Consider the following 26,116-nt stretch of genomic DNA (forward strand, 5'->3'; position numbering starts at 1 on the left):
AATGAATCAGTGTTTTGTATGAATTGAATAATTTTAATTTTATTTAAGAAACCATGTGGTGAGTTTTTGTGAGTGAAGGAATGTCTTTTAATGCAAAGAATCACTCCATGTTTTATCTATTTATAGGTCTTGTGGTTTGTTATATGAAGTTTCCCTAATACAGGGCATACCCAGGAACTTAACATATGTGAGAATAGTAAGGAACCTTTACATTTGTAAACATTGCCAACATTTTGGCAATCAACAACATTCTAACATTTATTAGAAAAATAAACCGTTGCAGGTTTCCTGCTGTTCTGTTTTGAAAAACAAAGATGTGTAACCCTTTTATTGTGTGAGCACAAGCAGACTTGGACGTGTTGACAACAGCCAGGTGTCAGCCTTTTCAGATCTTTTTTATGGGAAAGCAATGAAGTGAAATTTCCTAGAATCCTGTCCTCTGAAGTGCTGTGCGTGGTGCATTAGAGAGCAGCATTCTTGTAAATTTTGCCTCCCTACTTAAGCTGGAGAGTAAATGTCGATATTAGTTCAGCAAATAAAGTAACAATAATAAAGAAAATAATATGGATAAGAACAAAATGATGATGAAATGGAGGAATTGGAGAAGAAGCAACATTACAGAATAAGAGTGTAATGAAGATAACAAACACCCTCAAAAAGAGAGAGACTTTAGGTGTGTAGATTGATAAAGAAAACCATCAAGATAAAGACATTCTTAAAAATAAAAAAAAGGAAAAAATTAAAAATCGCAGCAGGCTATTCCACAGTCACATTTGTGTATATGAAACCTTTTTCCCCTTTTATTTCTGGTTTCCTAAATATTGAAAAGATTCAAAATCCAAGACAAAACTTTAGGTACAAGGATTGATTGGTTATAGAGAAAAGAGGTTGCCAAAAAGAGTAAATAGAATATCAGAAGGTGTGAGAAGATGAACAAGCACTGAATATTTAGTCCATTGAGTTATTTGATGAAAAGGACCTTCTTTTCAAAGAAGGCACCCCCCCATTATGTTATTTGTTTTGTGTTGACAGCATTATCATGAATCCCAGAAATCTCCACAAGGGCATCCCACCAAGTCTGACAACTTGTCCCTCTGAAGTTTTTCTTTTTTTAAAATTTGCAGCCATAAGATTTTCTCCCCATCTCATATTACGCCATTGAAGAGTTAAACCCAACTCACTCAAAAGTTTGTAACTTGATCTCTTCTCCTTCTGCAGAATAAATGCAGGAAGTTTGTTTCAGATCTCAAGCAAGCTAATTACAAGAGACAGTTTTGTAATTTACCATTTCAATCAGCTTGTCCATAATCACACACTTCCACATAGTTATATGAATACCCACATGGTTGTCTGTTGCACTTTGATTTGTAGATGATGATTACAATATGATTGATTGTTTGCAATATAACATATTGAACTGATTTTTCAGTATTGAACTTTTGCTGTTAACATGTCTGTTTTATTTCCTGTTATTGATATAGTCTATGGTTGTAGAGTTCAACAGTTGCATTATGGTTCACAAATCAAAATCTCATAATTTTTCTCATTATTAATTGTGGAATTTGAATGACAATTAAGCTGTAAGTTATTTTTAATTTAAGATATTAACTGAAAAACTACAGTATGAGTATTGTAAAAAATATATGTATTGATACCTTTTATTTTTAATTAACCTTCAGTTTCAAATATATTCCTCTTAGTCCTGCAGAGAGCCATCTCTTGTAACAAAAAAATTTTAAGGGCAAGACTAGCCAATGTACCATGTCTGACAGTATTTGTAGTATTCTATGTCCATAGTCCCTCTCCTTTGCAAAGAAGGAAAGGAAATGCATGTCTTCCTTGTCTGGACCAAACTTGATTGTATAGTTACACAATATTTCTATATGGGGTTTTGGTAGTGGTGATAGTATTTTATTTTGTTTCTCATTTAAATTGCTTTAATTATTGTGTATTTTTTCCTTCATTTTTCATCAGGTCATATAAATTTTTCTCTACTTTTCTGTATTCTTCCCATCCATCTTTCTTACCACAAGGTATGCTATTGCATTATATGGTACAAAGAAAAAAGCTCTGTGTTTCTTAATTAGTGTGTCATCTTGACACGGGTCACCCACATGCTGAAAATGGTAGTATGGTGGGGATTTCTTTTTGTCTTGCTATATCTAACATTAATAAAAATTTAGTTGATAATAAGGAAAGTTTACTAATGTGGACATGAGCCAATTTATATTTGAACTATAGCATAATTATTATAGACTGTGGCAAAATAGCAATGATGATATCTGGCACTTTAAGATATACAAAATACTTCATAGTAACTTTTTAAAATGGATAACGAACTAAGTTCAAGGACTGTCTGTTCCTTCTAATTTAGAAAAAAAACAGATTTTATTCTCTGATCTTGTTATCTCAGACTTTTTGTCTCTTCCTTAACGATATGATTTTTCTCTTCACCACACTCAATTTGGATCAATGTACAACATGGAAACAAAGTAAAGACTAACAGATTGCTTTCTGGGGTGGGGGGGGAGTAAGATTGGGGGAAACATTGTAAAACTCAAATAATATCTTTAATTAAAAAATGAAAAAATAAAATGAATAATGCGTACATTGTCACCTCCATTTTACTGGTGAGGAAATGAGATTCAAGATAATTGACTTTTTTCTAGGGAACTATAACTGGCACAGTGCTCCTAATATTAATAGAATATTAATAGTTCTCTGTATGGGATTGTCATAGTCATATATTAAGAATTTTGAAGCCTAAAGACCTGTGATTTCATAGTAAGTTTAAGTCATAAACCGTGACCATAGATATATTATTTATTTAGAACTTTATTGTTCTTTCTGAACACCTAAAGACATAATTCTAATAATAAACCTTCATTTGTGGGATATTAACCTTTCACTTTACCTTTGGATACTTCCATTTGTCAATTAAATGATAATACTATAATAGTTACCTACCTCATACTATCTACCACTCAACCCCCCAAAAGTTTGCTTACAGTGCTCTACATAAATAATTTATGTATTGGCCATATAGTAAAAGCTAGATCTACCAGTTTCCAGTCAGACTGGTTCAATGGAAATAAGACTGGTTTTTGAACATTGAAGATCTGAGTTTCCATTCTCAATCTGACATTATTTCTGACTTAATCAATCTGAAATTATTTCACTTTTTTGAACCTTAGTTTCCTTACCTGTAAAAGGAATGCGGTTAGTCTTAACAACTTAAAATCTTTGATTTAGTGCTCTAGATAGCTAGATGGATACATAGTTAGATACTTTGTTTCTGCTCATAAACCTGTGACTTAGAGAATTCATAACAATGGCAAACTGGAAAAAAAATCCCTGTTCATTGTAAAATTGAACTAGTACTAACAGCAACTTTTCCATTCAACATTTATCCATTCAATAAATATGTTTTGAGTTAGCTGCTCTTTGAGTACTTTCAGATAAGTGTTGGAGGAATATTGAAAAGAAACTAAGATGAGGTTTTGTCCTAAAGGAGTTTACAAAATGACACACTGCCTAATGCTTAGAAACCTTAGAAAGGTTTTAATAAATGCTTGTTGGTTGATTAGCTAGTAACCAATTGATAGTAACCTAGGTAAATATTATATCATAGGATATAATAAGTACATGAAAGATCTGTAAAGTGCTGAAAGGACAGAAAACTCCCAGCCAGGGCATCAGGGAATGCTTGAGTTTAGAAGGATGCTGGACAGAATGTCAATAAGTTAAAATGTTAGCCACCATTTTATATTATATAGAGAATTGTTCAGAGCAAAGAAAGCAAAACATAGTGCTAGAAAATTGTGAGATGTGCTGTAAAAGGAAATGAATAATTGAGTGGAATACATTACTGAAGAGCATTGGAAGGGCAAATTAATTAGGCCATATGGTTCCCCAGTTGTCTCTTTGTGGTAGAAACAGGTAAAATATATATTCCAAGAGACCTGTTCACTCCATTATATTGCATCTATATAGCACTATAATACCATGTCACATAATCTAGTAGTGAGGTAAGATAATGAGAAAGACTACAAATGAATCTGAACTGTCAAATCCAGTGTCGTTTGGTTGGTACTATGTTTTGATGGAAGGAGTTGAAATACCAGAGCAAAGAGTTTGGTCTTTTTCAGCAGACAGTGGGAAACCATTGAAATTTTGATTAGTGGAATAAAGGGATTTGATTTATTTATCTTACTCATAGTATCTCTTAGGCCATCTACTCTACCACCCATGGCTTTCTGCCTGTGAAGAATTGTCCTTAGTTTAGAAAAAGAGAAATATAATTTCTAGAATTATTTATTGGAAATATACTCTTCAAACTTTCCCCCCTCTCCTACACAAAAGATGGCATACTTCCTACTTTAGTGAGAAAATTGAGGGCACGAATCATGATTTCCCTTATTCTAAATCTCAGTATTATTCTCTGTATTCACCTATCTTCATTTTCAAGGAGTTTGAGGTCTGAGAAAATATTGGATTTGACTGTTCAAAAATCATTTGTAGTCTTTGAGAAAAGAATTTCAGTAGATTGATAAATCCAGAAACTAGATTAAGAAGTGAATGATGAAAAGGAAGAGATAGATTACTCTTTCTAAGAGTGTATCTGTGCAATCAAGAGAACTATAATTTGAGGATGATATATCAAGTAAAGTTTTGTAGTTGGGCTGGGTGTGTGGGGAGTCAGGATTAAGAATTAGAGAGACCTGACTATCTTTGAGGTGGTAGGGATGGATTTTTGATTCAGAGAGAAGCTCTCAGAGAATGGAGTAGCAAAGTGGTGACTAGGACTAAAAAGAAAAAGAAGACATTCTCTATATCTTCAATTCTGAACCCAATTCATTGTCTACGTAGACATAAGCCTGTAAGACTAAATAAACTCTAGACTTTGTTTTTAGTGACAGAAATTCAAATAATATATTTAGCAGCAGGTAAAAAGTCTTGCATATTAAATGTCAAATAAAAACGATAAGTTGTTTCATGTAGTTTATATCTTTTGAAGGATATGTGTAATACAGTTGCATTCTATCTGCAAGTCATAGCTTAAAATTACTGTGACTTTTTCATTGTAAATTCTTGTTTACCAGATTTTGTGACTTAAATTCGAGATTTGTCCTCAAACTTCAGACCCAGAGGGCAAATTTTTTAATGCTTCTTTTTTTTGAAGACATAAGATAAAAAATTAATTTGTTTTCTGACACATTGTTTTTTGGATTAAGTCCTTTATGTGAACTTTTGCCTATTTATAAGGGGAGATAATTAGTTAGAAAAAGGAATTATCTTTAAACAACTTTTTCCTTTGGCATTTATTTCTGTTATAATTTCCCAGAATGACAAAGTAGACTTGACCCTTAAGGAAAATTGAAAAAGTCAGAGGAAGAAAGAAGCTGACTTCTATCCTTGTATGTTTTTAACCCTATTATGTTTGTCTAATATCTTTGACTTGAAAAACTCAGAGCATGGAGTAGTCTAGTTAAGTTACGTAAGAGAGATTTAGAACAGTAGTGCAGGGAGTGTTTTTTATCCTAATGATTGAACACTTGTTAGAAGAGACCTAGGAGATCTGAAATGCTTGTGAAAGAAGGAAGAAGCTGTAACATCCAGATTATAGAATTTGAGAAATAATACTGGATGATGAATTTACAAAATCAAAGATTTTATTTAGTGCTAGGATGGGTAGTAGGTATTAGTGGAAAATGTTGATTTTAAATATCTTCAAGTGTAATTTTAAAATTCTCACTCAATCCCAAGTAATTCTATATCAGTGATACAGGATTTTATTTAACCTGGATTTGCTTACTTTTAAGAAGTGTTAGTATCTGTTTTTCCTAAAGAAAATTCGCTTCCATAGTCATTCATTTAATAAATGAGCAAATTTAATACCCCTGATAAACATTGTATTGACCTTAGTTGGTATGACATTCCATGAATGATGAGCTTCATGTAATGGTTAATTGAAGAGTGAATTGAATGATTGCAAATTTATTGTTTCTCTTTTATGACCCATTCAGGGATATTGTTAATAACTTTCTTATGAAGAGTTTGAGGCTTAGAAAGTAGAATTAAATCATGGATCATTTTTGTTGTCCCTTTAGCTCTGTTCTGTGTCAATTTCCTATTATTTCTCTTTAAGTACTTTTCTGTTCTTTTCCTTCAAACCTCTTTATTTGTACTAATTCACCTGTCTCTCATTTTTCAATGTTTAGCCCCTGTATAGTTTCAAAGAAATTATAAAAGAGAAATCTCACATCTTGCAACATTTTATGCCACATAGAAATGCAGTTATAACTGTAACCGAAATAGTCTTCAGTTCCTGGAATTCTAAGAAAATGAAGAGAAAAAATGATAAATCACTGAGGTGTCCTAGTAATCCTCTCAATTTTCACAATATCTTAGTTCTGCAGAATTCTGCTATAAGTTGTTTATTAAAATTAGTACTGCCTTGCTATCTCTTTTGGAGAGGAAGCTGAGAATAAAGGAGAAACCCAGTACATTTGCAACTATTATAGCCAGTTGGGATTTCTGGACATGCAAAAGTAAGGAGGATATAGTTCCATAAGTAATAAAAGTACCAAGATTGCTATCCTTTTTTATAAAATATCTAACTAGATTTTTAATTGCAATATCAGAGTTACTTTTTTGTCACTGGAATTGATTTCATCAGCCTCCTATCACTAGTTAATTTTCTTTTCTGCTTGACCTACCTTCTTTTTAAGTTTAAGGATTTATCACAAAAGAAATTTTGATTGCTACCTGTCACACAGAGAAATCCATGAGGGAAGAATCATTTTGACTATTTTGTGATCAGTGATTCAAAATTAGAGCTTTGTATTCAGTTCATTTGTGGTAACTATCAGAATTTGAACCAAAGCATTCATTAGCTTTACAGAAAAAGCTAAAGAGTATGATCCTGTACAAAAATATTAACTACTTGCCTACTGGGAAAATTGTGTATACAAATTTCATTTTAAGGGTATAGTTGTAAATGCATGCTTATTTGTTTTAATTTAAAGTTAAAGGCATATCCCTACCACTCCCTACTCTCCATGACCAGGGTGGTGTAGGAGAGAATATGCACCCTAAGTATTGGGGGAAATGTTTGTATATTTGTCCTTGTTATATTTTTGAAGTCACCCTTTAAAAATTATTTTTAGAAGATATGAGAAATCTTCTTTTTCTCACATCAGGAGATGTAATAAAGATTTTAAATGAGGATGAAGTGGGACCATAATGTCAGTACACAGAGACACAAACTCAAAACCATTTGCTACTTTGGAATGTATTTAGCTTAAAGAGCCAATATATTTAGCTTTTTTACTTTTAATAATGAATTAAGGGAATGACTGTCAAATGGAACAGAACTTTGCAATTGCTGAATCTTTGGCGTAGTAGAGGAATGAAACCTTTTTGCATACATTTAAATTCCTTATCCATTAGGGGATAGGTTCTTAGGGACTATATTTTAGTTAGAAATATGAATTTATACCTTCAGATGGCACTCTCACTTCAGTTGAATGACAGTTTTAGCTCTTACTTGATCTGTAAATGATTATAATAGTACCTTAATGATCATAGTGTACCTCAGGCCTAGCTTTAGCTAGGTTGGTAAACCTAAAAGACATCCTAAGAACTCATTTGTGGTTTCAATGGACAGTAACCATTTTTGATTGTAGAAGAGAACATTGCATTGACTTGTTTATACAATGCTTAAGAGAAAAATCACCTCAATTCTCTGCACTTTTGTTTTTCCACATATAAGAAAAAACTACTGATCCTGGTTTCCTCTTTAGTTCGTGTGTGTGTGTGTGTTTGTGTGTGCACAGAGATACAGATTGAGAGGCAGAGTCATGCCCTTAATGGTGTCTTTAATTTCTCCTCCTGCATTATATGGAGGCAATCCTTTCATTCCTCTCCAATTGATTTACTGTCTCATTCTCCACAGAAATTATTTCAAAATTTCACTTCTATTCAAGCCTCCCACAGAATCTTTTGCCACCATAACCTTCTCTCAGCAGAGGACCTTACCCCTCAAGAAAATTAAGCCAATTGCCTTGAGCTCTCTCATCCCCCTTTTTTTCTTCCTCTCACAGTCCCGTAGCATCATCTCCTCTAAGGTCTCTGACAGATAGTTGGCCCTTCTTTCCAAAGCCAACCATTTTACAGGTGCTCTATCCATTCTCTCAAGAGGATTGTCTCCTCAGTCACCACTTCCTTTTCTTTAATCTCCAACCCCTCCCTATCTCCTAACTTTCTTACTCTTTTCAAACAGGCCTGTTTTCTTAAATCCCTAAAAAATATATAAATAATAATTACTAGAACTTAACCATTCCATCATATTATCATCCTATATCCCTTCTGTATACCTTGTCCCTTTCTCAGACAATCTCCAATGGAGAAAACTCTCTATTCACTACCTCCCCTTTTATTCCCTCTCTTCAGTCTTTTGTATTCTGTATTCTGATTTAATCATTCAACTGAAAATGTTCTATTCATAATTTCCAGTGACAGCCTTACTACCAGATTGGATGGCGTTTTCTGAATCCTTCTTACTCAAGTCTGCTGTATTTAATACTCTTCCTGCTTGTACTCTCCTCTCCAGGTCCTCCTGATCCTCCTGTCTCACCATCCTCTTTAACCTTCTTTGCCTCAGTTTTTGTTTTTCCACATATAAGAAAAAAACTTTAGTTTTTTTTTCCTCTTTAGTTCATGTGTGTTTATGTTTGTGTGTGCACAGAGATACAGGTTGAGAGTTTATGTCCCACATTACAAGCTTCCTGTTGGACATTTCAACCTCAAGTCCTGTAGGCCTCTTAAATTCTTGTCCAAAACAGAATTCATTATCTTCCCCCTTGCCAATCATCCCTCCTGTTTCACACTTCTTGCTTTCTTTGAAAGTCCCAACTTTCTTCCAATCTCTCTTTCAGATAGTTGGAGCTATCCAAGACTCCCCTCTCTCTGTTGTCCATTTAGTTGCCAGATAACCCCGTTTCTGTCTCCATCACATTTCTTACACTTGACACTTTCTCTCTTACACAAGCCACACCCAGTGCAGGCTTTCCTCACCTCTTGCTTCAACTCTTAGAGCGGTCTCCCTGCCTCAAACTTCTTCTCACCCTCTGTTTCTTTCACATAGCAAGCACAGTGATTTGCCTTGACCATAGCACTACCCATATCACTCTTTTTTTTTGTAATTAATTTTGATGTCTCCCTATTGTTAGATGGTACAGTAGATAGAACCCAGGACCTGGAGTCGGGAAGGCTGTTCCAGTCTGGCCTCAGACACTTCCTAGCTGTGTGACTCAGGAAAGTCATTTAACCCTGTTTGTCTCAATTTCCTTATCTGTAAAATGAGCTGGAGAAGGAAATGCCAGGAAAACCCAAATGGGGGTCATGAAGAGTTGGCATGACTGAAAACAATTGAACAACAACAAATGCCTCTAGAATAAAATATAAACTGTGTAACTTTTAAAATCCTTCACTTTTTGGCCTGAAACCTATCTTTTTCAGGCTCAGTATAGACATCTTCCTTTCCTGCATGCTGCAATTAAGCCAACTGGTCTCATCTCCTCATTCAGAAGCACCCCATCTCTCATCTCTTTGCCTTTGCACTGAGCTACCCCTCTTTAACTAGAAGTTAATCTCCACTCCCTTCACTCAACTTGTACATCATGTATTCTGTCTTTTTTCTTTAAGAAGCAATTCAAGGGGGTGGCTAGGTGGCGCAGCAGATAGAGCACCGGCCCTGGAGTCAGGAGTACCTGAGTTTAAATGCGGCCTCAGACACTTAACAATTACCTAATTGTGTGGCCTTGGGCAAGCCACCTAACCCCATTGCCTTGCAAAAAAAACTAAAAACAATCAATTCAAGCTCTTTTTTCATTAAGCCTTTCCTGAGTCTTCCAACTGTGATGCCCTCAACCCTAGCTACTTGTATTTATTTTTCTTTTCATTGTATTCTATCTCTCTAAAACTTAAACATATGCTTCTTATCTTCCTAATATAAAAGGAACTTCATGAAAGTAGGGGATTGTTCTCATTCTTTATATTTTGTCCCTAGAACCTAGCAATAATGTCTGGCATATTATGAATGCTTCATAGGTGTTGGTTGATTGATTTATTGAATGAATCATTGTTGACAATTCTGCTTATAGTCACTATGAATTGTTTTATTATTGACCTAAAAACGATATTTGTAATTTTAATTCTTCCAAAATTGTGTTAGTCCATGATTCAAACAGTATTGGCATCGTTGAGAGAATATTGACATTAAAGAGATGGGCTTCTGTAGTAGTAAAGCAATCAGGAAAAATGCTGAAGAAATAAATATGATGCAGTCAGATTTATTCATCCCATTGAATTCTGGGCCCAGCTTATTGTTCACCTGCATTGTCAGTTTCAAGATACTGAAGAACTAAATCAGAAAACTAAATTCAGCTGCATGTCATAATTTAGGTAATAGATATTTTTTACTTACTTGGTTCTGAAGGGACACTTCTTTCTTTTCCCTCATTAGACTTGACAATACATCATCCTTCAGCCTTTTTCTGATGCTCAAATGAATCTCCAGTTTTCTCCTATCTCTTACATTTGTGTTTGAGAGTTCCTACTTAGCTGTGATCTTGTATCAGAGGTACTTGAAAGTTCTCTAGTCCATACCAGGCTGTCTTTGCCCCGATTCATTTTTTGGGTGGTATGGTCAGCCCTGCTTGTTGTTTACCTGGATTTCCTGAATTCCTTTCACCTCCTAAAGTTGGATTCCTCCTAGAACTTTGAGATTCCGAATACCAGATCTGCAGGGTTTCTATGGCATCTTAGAACAGAGTGCCTCTGAGCCCCTGGGTTCCTAGGTTGTTCTGGTTCAAGAGCTGCAGCACCTTCACTGGTATAACCGCTGTTTTCTGAGGCTTCCAAGGGAAACTGAGATCTTTCTCCTAACTACCAGAATTCCACCTCTGGTCATTCTGACCTTTCTTCCTGTTGTCCAGAGGCTCATAGTTGACGTTTTAGCATTTTGGAAATGGGAGAGGAGGAGTTGACAGAAGTAGGGGGTCTCTTGCTCTGATTTCTCACTGGATTTCTTGATTACTTTTTTGATCAGGCACACATTTGAGGGTTCTGCTGGAGCAGACACAGAAGCTAGTCAGACAGCCTCCTATTCAGACAACTTTCTTAGTGAGAAATCCACTGTTTTCCTGAATGAAGGGTTAGCCCATTTCTTCATTGCTGTGAATTTTACTGAGCAATGCTCTCTGGATTATTCCAGACTTGATGCAATTGATACATTGGTACCCAAAAATTCATTTCTAAAATACTTCCGATGTATAAGGTGCAGTGCTCAAGAAATTTGCCATCTGCCAGATTTGTATGATGGGTAAAGACAAATTTATTTGAGGAAAGAGAGAACACTAAGAAAAGGTTGGGTTGAATTAAATTGTGAATAAGAATATGTGGAGAACTTTGTCATCAATGTAGAATGCACTTTTGGAGATTTTATACACGATTGCTTTCATGAGACTGGATATTTTTGGCACACTCATATTTTCCTATTTAAAACTTGGCTTAATGTCCATGTTTAACAGATCATTGAGCCAGAGTTGTATGGTCACATTGATGAGAATTGTATGATTTTTTTCAGGTAGTGAGTGGCATCTTGTCTGAAGAATCTTCAAGTTGCCTTTTTCTCTAAAAAGTCCATTCTTTTTACAGTCATTGAAAAATCTAGTAAGTTCCTAGAAAGCTTTTGTGAGATTCCCATTTCTCAAATGCTAGCATGAAAGGGTTGGATTAGATTTTCTCTGAGTTGTAGATCCTCTGCTTCTGTATAGCTCTCAGTCATTTAGGATAATGAACATGTCTATTATCATGGACTTTGTATGAGTCAGTGAGGGAAGGAAGATAGATGGACCTGGTACATTATGCTTCCCACTGAAGGAACTTGTAACTAAATTCTTTTATGGTGGGAAAAGAATCTCCAGATGTGGCATTTCTAATCCTGGTTTTACCACTAAAAAAAACTATGTAAGTCCCTTCATGTTTCTGAGGCTTGATAAGGCCACCTACCCAATACTCAACCTTTCTCAGGGATATTTTCATATCTCTTTCAAATCTCCTTAGCATAAAAGGATGCTTGAAAGCAAAATAATATGTATTTTAAGTATCTGCATTATTACCTCCTGTCTATATGCTTAGGAGAGAGATCATTTAAACCTGCATACAAAAACAGGCTTTCTTCAAGTATAAGAAAGCTGAAAAAAACAAAACTAACTTCCATTTATGCTAGAGAAGCATCTCTAGCTTTTTCTTATACAGGAAAGGCATTGGGTTTTAGAAAGGATAAAGAGGATGGTATCTAACTTTTATTTAGCACCTTTTATTTTAGCTCTGAAATGTAGGAAATTCATTGTTATGAAATCTTTGAATTTTTTTCCCCTCAAACTTGACCTGATTAACTGTAAGAATACTTATTAGATTTCTAAGCAGTGCTATTTCATATCATTCTTACCTTCAGCAAATCACCCCACCAAGCCTCAGTTTTCTCCTAATTTATAAAATGAGGGGATTGAATTTATATGACCTCTAACATCTCTCCTAACCCTAAGTATGATTCTTATGAATATATGGCACAATTTAGAATATACCTACCTGCTCTTTTTGCTAGAAATTATATGTAAGTATATATAATATATACACATATATAATATATATATATATATATATATATATGAAATTCTGTCTCTTTTACATCCAAGCAACAAAATCTACCCCAAAGACAGATAATTAAAAAAGACAAAATTATTTTATTTACAAGATTGACTATTAAACTGGAAAAGAGTAATTCATCCTTTTTTGTCATAGCATAGCACAAATGCCAGAAATCATTAAATAAAACATAAACAGTAGTTCACTATGTCTGTATTATCCATCAAGACAACATGGTCACAATCATCATTTTTCGTGTTCAAAGAGAGCTGCCATAATTCCCATTTGAGTGTCAGTTTCCAAGCTTGCAAATTCAGGTAAGGCCCTTTCAGCAGCAGTTGCTGAGTTAAAAAGAGGTGGTGTGTAATACTGGACATTATCTTTTCTAAGTCATATAGAGAGCCTAAACATACATCATCTGAACAAATGCAAGTTTATTTTGGCTTTCCAAAGGTGATATTTGACTTTTCATTGTCATACTTCACAGAGGTCTTCATTTCTATACCATCTTAAGGTTTTGGTGTACAAAGTTTATAAATCTTCATATATTGTGAACTTACAGTTATTACTCTAAGATTCAGCTTAAAAAAAAAACAAGCCTTGACTATTTCCTACTTATTCCCAATAGGAATTTTCAGAGTCTGAAAATTCTACCATTTCTAGGAAAGAAGTGTCCAGTTGGTACCCCTGTGGACTTGGAGGTAACTTAATAGGAAGACACATGAGGACCAGGTTTGGGAGTGGTTGAGGGACAGTTTGAAACCACTGGTCTCTTAGTTACTGTCTCACTTTCCTCAGTTCCATTTATTACAAGATCTAAGCTCCAAAACCATGAACCCAAATTACTTGGGATGTAATATTTTTGGTGAAATGGATGATAAAAGGTACCAGTAAGGGCTAAGTGTGCTAAATTAAAATGTTTTACAGATTATCTCTGATGTACATAAATTTGGTTATTTCAGTCCTGTCAGAATTTAAGAATTTCCCAGTTTATGTTAATATACTATTAACCTATCAGGTCTGGTTAACTGACAGTTTGAAAATCAGTTTTTGAGCAAACCCAAGGAATCCCTCTGCCCCCTACATCCCAGTGTCCCCCTCAGAGAAGGACATTGGCTGTCTCATCCCTAGATTGAACAGAAGTTTGCTTGGGCCTTGAAAGCCAGGTTGGCCATAGCCCTTTAGGAACAACCACCTTAACTCCAAAACATCCTTCCTATTACAGCTGTCCCAACCTACCTTATTCTTAATATAATAGAGACCCAGAATTCTCAAAGCCTTTATCACACAAGCATGTTCTACCATTCTAAAAAGACTTCCAGAAATTTCCCAGCCAAACAGAATCTTCTTTTCTAGGATTAAATTGCAATAGATATGAAAAGGCACATCCATAGTAGTCTTGACACTTGATGAAGCATTCTTTGGCCATAGTCCATAAAACATAGTAAAATAGAAAATGCCTCTATCTTGAGTGACTGCATTCTTCTTCAGTGATGACAGTGGCAGAAAAGCAGCCGAAGAGGGCACAAGAATCACACTTTGTAGACAATCATCTACAAAATATAAAATTTTAGGTATTCATCCTCTAAATATGCAATCATTGTCCAATGAGCAACAAGTAGACTGCTACCAGAATCAATGTTAATCTTGATATTTTACTCTAGATGAAACCAGAAGACAAAAGAAATTTTAACTGAATGAAAAGTGACTCATAAATATTCCTTGAAGAGGTATATAAAGGAATTAGCAGAATGAGTTTTATCTTGTGTCCAGAAGCAACAAGAAACATCATTTCAAAGTCATTTTATGTTATAGTGCTCATGATAAATATTTGCAGTGATCTCACCATGAAAATAATTGCAGCTTATACACCATTTTTTTCAAAGGGAGTGGGGGAAGACCAAAAAACTATCAATAAAACCAATCTGTCCCTTGATTGATATTTATTAACTTCAAGGCAAAGGAGATGGAAAATGATTCACTAGTCAAATGCAATAACCTAAAGTTTTATGAATTGCACAGATATCTCACAACTTAATATTACTATATAGAAAAGAGTCATAAGGCATTAGACTTAATAATGACATCTTTCTAAAAAATAAAATTAATTGTATTTTAACAGGTAGTAAATTCTCTTTAATGTGGAGTCTGTATACAATGAGAACCCACAACTTGTTAAAAACAGAGATAAAATTTAGTACAAAACCAGAAAAAATAATAAACATTTAAAAAACATCGTGTGGAAGTAAAACAGTCTATCCTGTTTCACATTAATAGGTTCTTGATGCCAAAAAATAGAAATAGAGCAGCCACAGATTATAAATAATTTACTAAAGGAATGTGATTCATGGAAATCAATTGTCATAACAAGGAGACTTAAAAATCTTAGAAAGAGAGAGAGGCAGGGAACAATTATGTATTTTGGCACCTCTGTGTGTCAGATACTGGGCGCTAAGGCCATTACAAATATTATCTGATTGAATCTTCCCAATACTGTAAGTGCCGTTATTATATACCATTCTACATTTGAGGAAATGGAGGCAGACAGAGGTGAAGTGACTTGCCCAGGATCACAGCTGGTAAGTGAGTGGGATCAAATTTAAACTCATCTTCCTGACTCAAAGCTCACTCTATCCATGTGCCCCAAATGACCTCACCTTAGCCTGAAAATAGCTGATATTGTTACCAAGAGGAGAGATGGCAGCTAGATGCTGCCTTCATTTAGAATACAAAATCATTTACAAGACTATTATGAAAGAAGATTGTGAATAGTATTGTTTCATGAAACAGTAAGAAAGTGTTGTGTGAGCAAAAACAATTTACAGTAAATTTGGCAGAAGGCCCTACTAAGCAAAATCATCTTAGGTCTTAGAAAGGTGAAGACAATAGATTAAAAAAATGGAAAAGGGGGCAGGTAGGTGGTGCAGTGGATAGAGCCACCAGCCTTGGAGTCAGGAGTACCTGAGTTCAAATCTGGCCTCAGACACTTAATAATTAACTAGCCATGCGGCCTTGGGCAAGCCACTTAACCCTATTGCCTTGCAAAAACCTAAAAAAAAAATAATAGTAATAATAATAAAATGGAAAAGGACTGTAAAGAATACTTTTATAATAAATTCTTTGTCATCAAGGATAATAACATCTATACATTTGAACTCCAATGTCAGAACCCCTGTGATAGCACATGAGGATATAGAGTGGCGTTGAAGCAAACAAAATGGCAAGAGCAACTAGACTGGACCAAGTAGTCAAAGTAATCATCAGCTTGAGAAATGACATGGTTTTTAAAGACTCTGAACTTTTAATTCCCAGTATATCTAAAGCAGGAAAAGATACCAAATGTGTGCAAAAGTCATGAATCTTATTAGTGCAAAGAAAAAATAAAACTAATGGAATATCATCCGCTTTCCATTTCTGAATTTTTTATAAGAAAAATGTACACATCCATCAAGGGCATTCTTGATGGCACGAGAAGGGAAACATGTTGTTGGTCACAAATCCTACTCTTCAAAAAAGACATTTTTTTTATAATTTCATGAATTGGTTGAAAAGTTTAGGAAATATAAGTTCCCACTGTGCTCATTACTAATTTTTTAAAAGCATACTGCAGGGGCAGCTAGATGACGCAGTGCATAGAGCACCGGCCCTGGAGGCAGGAGGACCTGAGTTCAAATCTGGCCTCAGATACTTAATAATTACCTAGCTGTGTGGCCTTGGGCAAGTCACTTAACGCCATTTCCTTAAATAAATTTGAAAAATAAAGCACACTGCTTTAAGATTCTTCTTCTGCAAGGTTTAATCTCTCAGTATGTGTCAAAGTCACAGCACGTTCTTTGGCAAATGATGCAGAGATGAATCTGTTTGATAATCTTTTAGTTATTAATATCAAATATGACTTAAAGCAGTGAAATGTATATTTTCCAAAAATGTTTGTTGCTGTCAGAGTATGTCCAATGCAAAAAATAATAATAATAAAAACCTCCCATAATAAGTATAGTTGTTTAGAAGTCTCTTTTTGTGAATGATGGTGTGCTAAACTTTCTAAATAAGATCCGTAATTGCCCTGAAGAGTTTGACATGATTATATACAGAGGAATAATCAAGTGGATGAAGAGCATCTTTTTGTCCACACTCTAAATAGTACAACTGGATGGACAACCCAAGAAGTTTCTCTACAGTACTTGGACAGATGCTACAAATGGGCAGTGAACTAGGCCCAGAAAGGGATAGAGGGAAAAAAAAATCACTTGGTTGCCTTTGAGAAATTCCAGTTTGGAATGCTTTTAGTTGTCCCAAGCTTTTCCCTGAAACAAATGCCCACCTTATTAACACTGATATTCTTCCATTGGTTTTATAAATATCTTGGAATAGTAGATTCTCCAAAGAATTGAAATTGAGAATCACCAAAGGATAATAATGAAATGCCTGGTAAGCATGAGGAGGCTGTAATCTATTACAATTACAACATAAAGAAAATCATAAAATGTACAATTAGGAGAAAAAAAGATGATCTGAAGCACAGGGGCAAGGAATAGCCTTTGGACAGTTAATAGAGTCCATTGGTTTGCATTTAGAGGACAATATACTAAAGTTTTCAAGAGGATTGAACAAATGAATTGTTGTAGTACTACCTACATCATTGAAATTGTATCCATAAAAGCAAAATGTTCAATTATTTGAGTTTGGTTTTTTTTTGACAAAGGAGCTGAAGTGGTTTGCTATTTTCTTTTCCATCTCATTTTACAGATGAGGAAACTGAGGCACGGAGTTAAGTAACTTGACCAGGGTCACATAGCTAGTAAGTGTCTGAGACCAGATTAGAACTCAAGAAGATGAATCTTGCTGAGTTCAGGCCCAGAATTCTATCTGCTGATCCACATGGCTGCACCTGTGTAAAATATTGCTTCATTAAAAATTAACTTATTAATCAATTGATTCTGTTAAAAAATGTGATAAGCTTCTGAGAAAAAGTAAAAGGGAAATCAAGTGGCACAAAATAACATTTTTGAAACATTCCGTGCAATTAAATTCAAAGTAGTTGGTGGGACTCTCATAAATCAAATCATAGATTTAGAACTAGAAGTTACCTTGCAGAGCTTTTAGAAAATCTAATGAGAACTGTAGAAGGGGATGGAAATGGAGCTTTTCTTCTAAACAAGGTCACATGATCAAGGAGGCTTGAGTTCAGATCTAGCTTAATAGCTGTGTGACTCTGGAAAAGTCATTTCATCTGTTGCCTAATGTGTAAAATGGAGATCGTAAAATTAGAGCAGCTACCTCCCAGAGTTATAAGGATTTAAAATAATATTTATAAAGCTCGTAGCACATTGCCTGATACATAGTAGGTGCTATAAAAAATCATTGCTATCAGACTAAAAGTTAGGATCATTCAAAGCAGAAAGTTTTTACCACATTAAGGTTTTATTTTAGTTTTTGTTTTGTTTTTTGCAAGGCAGTGGGGTTAAGTGGCTTGCTCAAGGCCACACAGCTAGGTAATTATTAAGTGTCTGAAGTCGGATTTGAACTCAGGTCCTCCTGACTCCAGGGCCGGTGCTCTATCCACTGTGCCACCTAGCCACTCCAAGGTTTTATTCTAAACAGCATTATTATGAAATCCAAACAGACTACATTTGAAACTTGGAAATTATCCATTAGTCTTAATAACTGCAAAGATCTGTGCTTGGTTTACCTTCTAGCTTTTAGGACATTATTTGTAGTCATCTGTAGGAAGGAATTGACTATAAAGTTTTTTTGGTGAAGTCTTTGGAGGAGGCAACAGGAAAATAATTCTCATTAAATTCTCACCAGTGCAGTATTTCATGTTGGCATTTTAGTAATGACTTTGATAAATGTTGAACAGAAATCATACTTGTTTAGTATTTCTCAGGCTATGTTTTTTTATTTGGAATTTTTTCACATATTCAAGAAGCATCACTTTTCCTGATAACTTCAGATAGTTATATGAGTGGGAACCCAGAGTTTCAAAACTTTTTTTTCCAGAACTTTTTTCTTTTTTTAATTTTCAATTTAATGAACATCAGCTAGAGCCATTGTATCTATATACAAAGTAAAACAGAAAAAATGGAATTATACGTAAAACCATATTTCTAATACATATATATATATATATATATATATATGTATATCTTGATTTTCTTTTCAAAAGTATATAATTGGGGGCAGCTAGATGACGCAGTGCATAGAGCACCGGCCCTGGAGTCAGGAGTACCTGGGTTCAAATGTAGTCTCAGACACTTAATAATGACCTAGCTGTGTGGCCTTGGGCAGGCCACTTAACCCCATTTGCCTTGCAAAAACCTAAAAAAAAAAGTATATAATTCATTCAACAAGTTACTTTAAAGTTATCTTGCTTTTCTGTGTTTCCTTCTGAATTTCCTTCTGTTCTCTTCTAGGCATTTGAAAAAATGTTTTACTAGCTCTTTGGGTGGGTGGGGGGAAACACAAATATTAATCACTCTTTTGCTTCCATTCCCAATCAAGAACCAAAAGAAAGAGGGTAGGAGGTAGGGAATCTATATATCAAATAATTATAGTCAAGCAAACCAAATTTACATAGTGGCTATGTCCCGAAAGCTATGTCTCCGCACCTTGAATCAGTCCCCTTTCTGTCAGAAGGTGAGTAACATGCTTTATTACAAGACCTCTGGTGATGTTGCTGATACTTGGATGCAGACCATTCCCTTTTCTCCCCTGTAGCCTTCTCCTACAGAGTATGATAGGCTTACATCCATGTCAGAATTGGTAGAGGTCAGGAGCTGTTGCTCTGTAAGGATAAAGTAAAATATATCATTTATGGAGCACATAGCACTAACCTCTTTTCACATACTCTGGATTCTAGGATTTTTATTTAAATATCACTCACAGGGGAACTTTGAGGTTGGCCCTTAGTAGAATTAAAATAGGTAGCCCTTTTTTTTTTTTTTGGCTTAGAGTTTTTATTCATTTTTATATTATATTTTTCCTCAATTATATGTAAAAACAATTTTTAACATCCATTGTTATGTTTGCTACCCCCTCTTTCCCTTTCTCCCCTGCTCTTCCTCTTTTCTGAGACAGTACCTAATCTGATAAAGGTTTTACACATGTGATAATGTAAGATTTTTCCATATTTGTCATTTTGTGGGGAGAAAAATCTAGGAAGAAAGAAGGAATAAAAGTATACTTCAGTCAGTATTCAGGCATCCTTCCTCAGTTATTTCTTTGGCAAGGAAAATGGGGTTAAGTTGCTTGCCCAAGGCACACAGCTAGGTAATTATTAAGTGTCTGAGACCTGATTTGAACCCAGGGACTCCTGACTCCAGGGCCGATGCTTTATCCATGGCTCCACCTAGCCGCCCCTCTCAGTTCTTTCTCTGGTGGCAGATAGCATTTTTTATCTTGAGTCCTTTGAGATTGTCTTGGATCATTGTATTGTTGAAAGTAGTTAAGTCAACCACAGTTGTTCATTGTATAACATTACTGGTACTGTGTGTAATGTTCTCCTCAATCATGCAAACACTTTTTAGGATCCTGAAAAGCCCACTTAACCTATTTCTCCCCTCTGTCATCTTCTAAGGTTGACACATTTTTGCTAATGGAATCAATCACTTCCTTTGTCCATCAGATTATCTATCTGTTATCTTTAAGAGTGGAGGGGGGGCAGCTAGGTGGCATGGGGTGGCTAGGTGGCACAGTGGATAGAGCACTGGCCCTAGAGTCAGGAGTCCCTGAGTTCAAATCCGGCCTCAGACACTTAGTAATTACCTAGCTGTGTGGCCTTGGGCAAGCCACTTAACCCCATTGCCTTTCAAAAAAAACCTTAAAAAAAAGTGTAGGGGCCTGGGTTGATGATCAATCTTAATGGACTTGATCATTTCATCAGTGCAACAATCAGGGACAGTTTTAGGGTAACTGCAATGGAGAATAATACTATCTGTATCCAAAGAAGGAATTGAGGAGTTTAAACAAAGACTATTACCTTTAATTTAAAAGGAAAAAAAAGGTATCTTATTATGTAATTTTTCTATCTCTTATGTTTTAATTTTTCCTTAAGGATATGATTTCTCAACACATTCAGTTTTGATCAATGTATAGCATAGAAATAATGTAAAGATCTATCAGACTGCCTTCTGTGAGGGGTGGGGGGTGGGAAGCAAATGGGGGGGGGGGATTGTACAATTCAAAAATAATTTTTAAAAAAAGTGTAAGGGCCTGAAAGGGCACAGGAGACGTTCATGAGGAACCTAGGAACTTAGTGAAAGAAGATATCCAAAAGTCAGGTTGCAGAAGGAAGAATGCCAAGACTTTAAATGTAAAGGAAGCTTGAAAAGAAGGATTCAAATCTCATTTCTAACACCAAGCTTCCTATTCTGTAAAAGAGAGATAGTAATCCTTATACTACATCCTTCCCAAGACTACTCTGAGCAACTTAACAAGTAGATTGTAAAGTGCTATTTTATACAGGAAGAGCTGTTGTTAATCTAAAGACTCACTTCACTTTATTAACAGCTACATCCATTCTGCTAGGCTGAGAGAGATTCTTTCAATTCTGGATTATGGTGAACCTGGGGATTTGACAGTATCCAGATAGTTCTCAGTCTTAGAAATCTTAAGAGAGAAATTCATTTCCAAAACTTTGCAATACTTCTTCCTCCATGTGAATTCCAGAGAGACAAAGACCTGTTAGGCGACCTCCTTCAGTTATTCCCATTTCGATAGGTCCTTCTAAGTCTAACATATGCAGCAATTTACAGCCTTCCACCATGGACCTAAGACATAATAAGTGATTAATCTCTTGATGAATAAGCTGTTTATCTCTTTGCCATCGGAGATGTTCTATAATCACTGAGCCATTGATCTTTGCTCTGACATAAATTTTCTTGATAAGATTTGATAAATTGGCTTATATGTTTAGCATTCTTGCTAATTTAGCACAATAGCTTCTGTGTACAATTACAATGAAAGTCTTTTTTCTATGACAGTTTTGTTATGTTATTTGGTTGTCTTAAATCAGATACATTAAACTTCAGTGGGAAGATAAGTATATAGACCAGAATAAATGGTCTTTACCATAGCTAAAGTTAAATACTTTAAATGTTCTATATTCTCACCAATAGTTCTGTGATTAAAACCAGGAAAATGAGGAGAAGAAATGGGTAACAAATCTTGATTAGTTGTGCATTATTGGTTATGAATTTGTTTGTATATTTTTAAGCATTCTTATAGGAGATTGTAGTAGGTGAGGAAAAGACATTTCAAATTTAGTTTTAAAAAATACTGAGTTTCCCAATATGAGATAACTTATGAGAATGTACATGAAGAAGAACAATACCAAAGCTTTGGATGACTCTTAACATAGTGTAAATTATAATTGTTAAAACCTATGTATGTAGCCCATGTGAGTATTTAACTTTAGGAAGTTCATAAAGGTGAAACTTTTAATTGTAGAAAGCTAAATATCACTAGTTTGAAGCATTTTTTTTTCTAAATGACTCTTAATTGTGTTGTTGGCCTACCTTCAAATATATATATATACATATATATATAGTTTGCTTTGGGTCTGGCTTACCATACTGTACCAGCACATAGTTATTTATTTCCCTGAAATAATTGAAAAATCAGCTTATGGGACTGATATGAGTTGTATTCTATGGCATTAAAGACATGCTTTTTTATTAGTCCACCTTAACAAATCCACCATTGAATACAACAAATAAAATAGAATCTAAGTGAACAGAGATCTTTTTTTTAAAAGTATACAGCTGTCAAAGGGTCAGTGGGCTTTCCTGTGAAAAACAACTTGCCTTTTAATGTTTGTGGTGCTCTCTTGGGATGATGGCTGAATGACTTTTTTTTTTTAATCCAAGGCACTGAGAAAAATCCTTATCCATTGAGACTATATCTTTAGTCTTGTCTTGTGGTCCAAGTTCACTATTTTCTTGATGTAGGGTTGGGGTGCTTCTGGCACATGAATTCTCTCCTGGGAGGCAGTTAAGTAGATAGGAAAGGGAGCCTGGAAATCAGGAAAACCTGGCTTTGAAGCCATTCTGAGATTCCTCCTAATTGGACAAAGCAAAATGGGGATAATAGTAACACCAACCCTCTGTGGAAAGGACCACCCTGCAGACAGAACACTACATGAAGGGTAGCTATTGTCACTAACTGCCTTTGGAAACATTTAAAAAGTGTCACAGAAATCAACCACATTTATGATATAAAAAAAACAGTTTTACTTTGCTTCCTTTGGCTTTATCTTATTTTTGTAAATTGTAAGTGCTAGAGAGGACTTGGGTCATTCTACCTCCCTCATTTATTTTGTGGATGAAACAATTGAGGACTGAGGAAGTCCAGTAACTAATCTGAAGTCACATGACTAGTGAATAGCGAAGCTGGGTTTTGAACCCAGCTCTCAGTATTGTAATACTAGGTTGCCTCCCTTGTGTATTGCCTCCAGTGCCTCTCACACTCAAATTTCAAAGCATCACAAAGTTTTTCCTCCTCTTTTCTGTACTAGGCTATTTGCTTTCTAGAAGAGAGGGTCAAGCAGGATCTCCTGAAAAGCCACTGTCTGATTTGGGTCGTCTCTCCTATCTGGCCTATTGGAAAAGTGTTATTTTGGAATACCTTTATTACCACCATGAAAAACACATCAGCATCAAAGGAATAAGCCGTGCTACTGGCATGTGTCCTCACGACATCGCCACCACTCTGCAGCATCTCAGTATGATTGACAAGAGGGAAGAAAAGTGAGTACTCTAAGCCACTGAAGAAGCCTGCATGTTATCAAAATGATCATTGCTCCACTGTCTAAAAAGGTCCTGGAGGGTGATGGCAATAACCCTATTGCCATGCTTAGGTAGAAGATGGAGAAAACTTAACTTGAACCCACCACAGCTTTCTATTTAGAAGATTACTGTAACAAGATTTTGTGCTCTGCTTGCAAGTCGTTATACTGTTTAAGTGATGACTTCTAGATATTTCCTTATCAAGATTATATTACTGAGTTTAATCTATTGAAGTAAAATGTAAATTTAGCTTTCAGTTCCATCTTATTCTGGTTTATCTTGTTTCAGATTTGTGATAATTAGAAGAGAAAAACTAATATTAGGCCATATGGAAAAATTGAAAACCAATGCACGTGTGAATGAACTTGACCCAGAAAGTCTGAGGTGGACCCCTTTGTTAGTTTCTAATGCTGCAGTTTCTGAAGAGGAACGAGAAGCTGAAAAAGAGGTAATAGTTGGCATCATCATTTTCAGTTGCTTGACTTCAGTCATGGCCTTCAGTAATAGGGTAGCTTAAGGAAGGCATTAGCATCTTTGTGAAATGCTTTGTTATAGAGAAGATAGCCTGTGAAATGATCTGGCACTAATTTGTTCTTAGTGAGGTTGTGTGGTAAGATGTGATAATTTTAAAAACATATTGAAAAATTCAGAATTTATCCTCAATCACAAAGCTGCCTTTTTCACTACTGAAGTCGTGTGACAGCGTATAATCAGATCACATTTGGTGCTGAGCTCAAAGACTGAGATATCAATTGATTCTTTGTGTTTATGAACTTGCTTAAAGTGATCCATGCCAGTGAGCATGTAATGTAGTGATAAAAGACTTAAATCAATTCGCTGCATCATTAATAGTGCTAAATATCCCATGAAACACAATCTTCTTTGGTTTGTTATCCTAACTATTGCAAAAAAGTCACTAGATGATTCAGCTGAAATATTGCTTGGTTAGCTAGCAGTGTTAATCAGAGTTGACTTAGAATGACTATTTCATTGAACTTGAAAGCTTATCACCAAGTAAACATTGCTTCATGGGCCATCATTTTAACCTTCTTTCCATCAGGCTGAACGTCTGATGGAACAGGCTAGCTGTTGGGAAAAAGAAGACCAAGAAATTTTATCAACTAGAGCTAATAGTAGGCAATCACCTGCAAAAGTACAATCAAAAAACAAATATTTGCGGTCCCCGGAGAGTCTGCCCATGGCAGGAGACCGAGGGCAGTCTACAGAACCAACTAAAGATAGCAGTGAAGAGGAAGAAGAGGAAGAGGAAGAGGAAGAAGAAGAAGAAGAGGAAGAGGAGGAGGAGGAAGAGAATCACCGAAGCTCTCCTCCTCGGTTAACAAAACCACAGTCACTGGCTATAAAGAGAAAGGTATATTTTTCTGTTTGGGGTTTGGGTACTTCAGTTGGTTTTATTCACAGTCTACTTGTGTTTTCAGACATCACATTCATTAATGTTTGCTTTCCTTATTTCTTAGGAGTCTTTCCGCTTCAGTTTCATAATTATTTGCATTCATGATTCTGTTTCCCCTTGGATTGGGGAACTAGGTATGATTAAACTGCTGACAAAATCTCGGTTATAGTGTGATAAAATAGCTGCCACCTGCTGGTTTAAAGTAGTCTAGTCAGGACCAAGTCTGAGACTATTAACACCAGAAGGAAGATTAGACAAAAGATTGTCTAATCTAGGAAAGTGAGACCCAGAAATGTTAATTTGCCAGTATTTACACAACTCAAGAGGTAGGACCAGAATCCAGGTTTCATAACTCCCAGGCTGACTTGATAGTCTCTTTTTTGCTTGATTTCTACTTAGTATTGTTGGACCATGGTTTTAGTAGAGATGTTTGACATTAGTAAAATAATAGAGTTATGAAGCATTGACATTTCTCATATATACACACACTCAAACTCACTCTGGTCTGTGTTATTTATCCTGACATAAAAATCACCAGAAGTTATAAATAAACTAGCAATAAGATTTTTATCATTCTTTAGCACCATGTCAGATTGCTCAAAGCAAAGTATATTTCTTATCTCTTTCATCACACTACTCATATCCCTGTGATATTGGAGCTACATATACTATTATCCCTATTATACGGATAGAGTAAATTAAATGTCCCACCCAGGGTCACACGGTCTTTGACAGGCCAACAACCAAAACTTGGGACTTTATCTCCCATCTGAAATTTTTTTTTTTTTTTAGGTTTTTGCAAAGCAAATGGGGTTAAGTGGCTTGCCCAAAGCCACACAGCTAGGTAATTATTAAGTGTCTGAGACCAGATTTGAACCCAGGTACTCCTGACTCCAAGGCTGGTGCTTTATCCACTATGCCACCTAGCCGCCCCTCCATCTGAAAATTCTTTACTTCAGACCATGTTTTTTTTTTTTTAGACCTTAGTAGAATTTTCTCCAATTTGCAGGAAAGCCATATACTCCAAAAACTTGAGGATTTGAGAGGATTTACAGCAGAGAGAAAAATCAGTTCTTGTTTACATCTATTATTTCCTTGTTTGAGAAATACTTTAAATAAATTAGATTTTGTCTGGTAAATTTGGAGTTTGACATCCATAAATATTAAATTCCAGAATGGGATTAGGACACAGATAACTATTCCT

At 35.3% G+C, this 26,116-nt stretch overlaps 1 protein-coding gene across 7 annotated transcripts in view; it reads left to right on the top strand.

The window, feature by feature from the left end:
- Nucleotides 1-26,116, top strand: part of KAT6B (lysine acetyltransferase 6B) — a 219,849-nt gene that overhangs the window by 178,443 nt on the left and 15,290 nt on the right. For all 7 annotated transcript variants that reach the window (XM_074232877.1, XM_074232878.1, XM_074232876.1 and 4 more), the window contains 3 exons: nt 23,228-23,459; nt 23,787-23,946; nt 24,559-24,870. In XM_074232877.1, the coding sequence (XP_074088978.1) occupies nt 23,228-23,459; nt 23,787-23,946; nt 24,559-24,870 (704 nt within the window). The remainder of the gene's footprint in view (nt 1-23,227; nt 23,460-23,786; nt 23,947-24,558; nt 24,871-26,116) is intronic.

Source organism: Macrotis lagotis, chromosome 4 (genome assembly GCF_037893015.1).
Source record: "Macrotis lagotis isolate mMagLag1 chromosome 4, bilby.v1.9.chrom.fasta, whole genome shotgun sequence".
Classification (NCBI taxonomy): domain Eukaryota; kingdom Metazoa; phylum Chordata; class Mammalia; order Peramelemorphia; family Peramelidae; genus Macrotis; species Macrotis lagotis.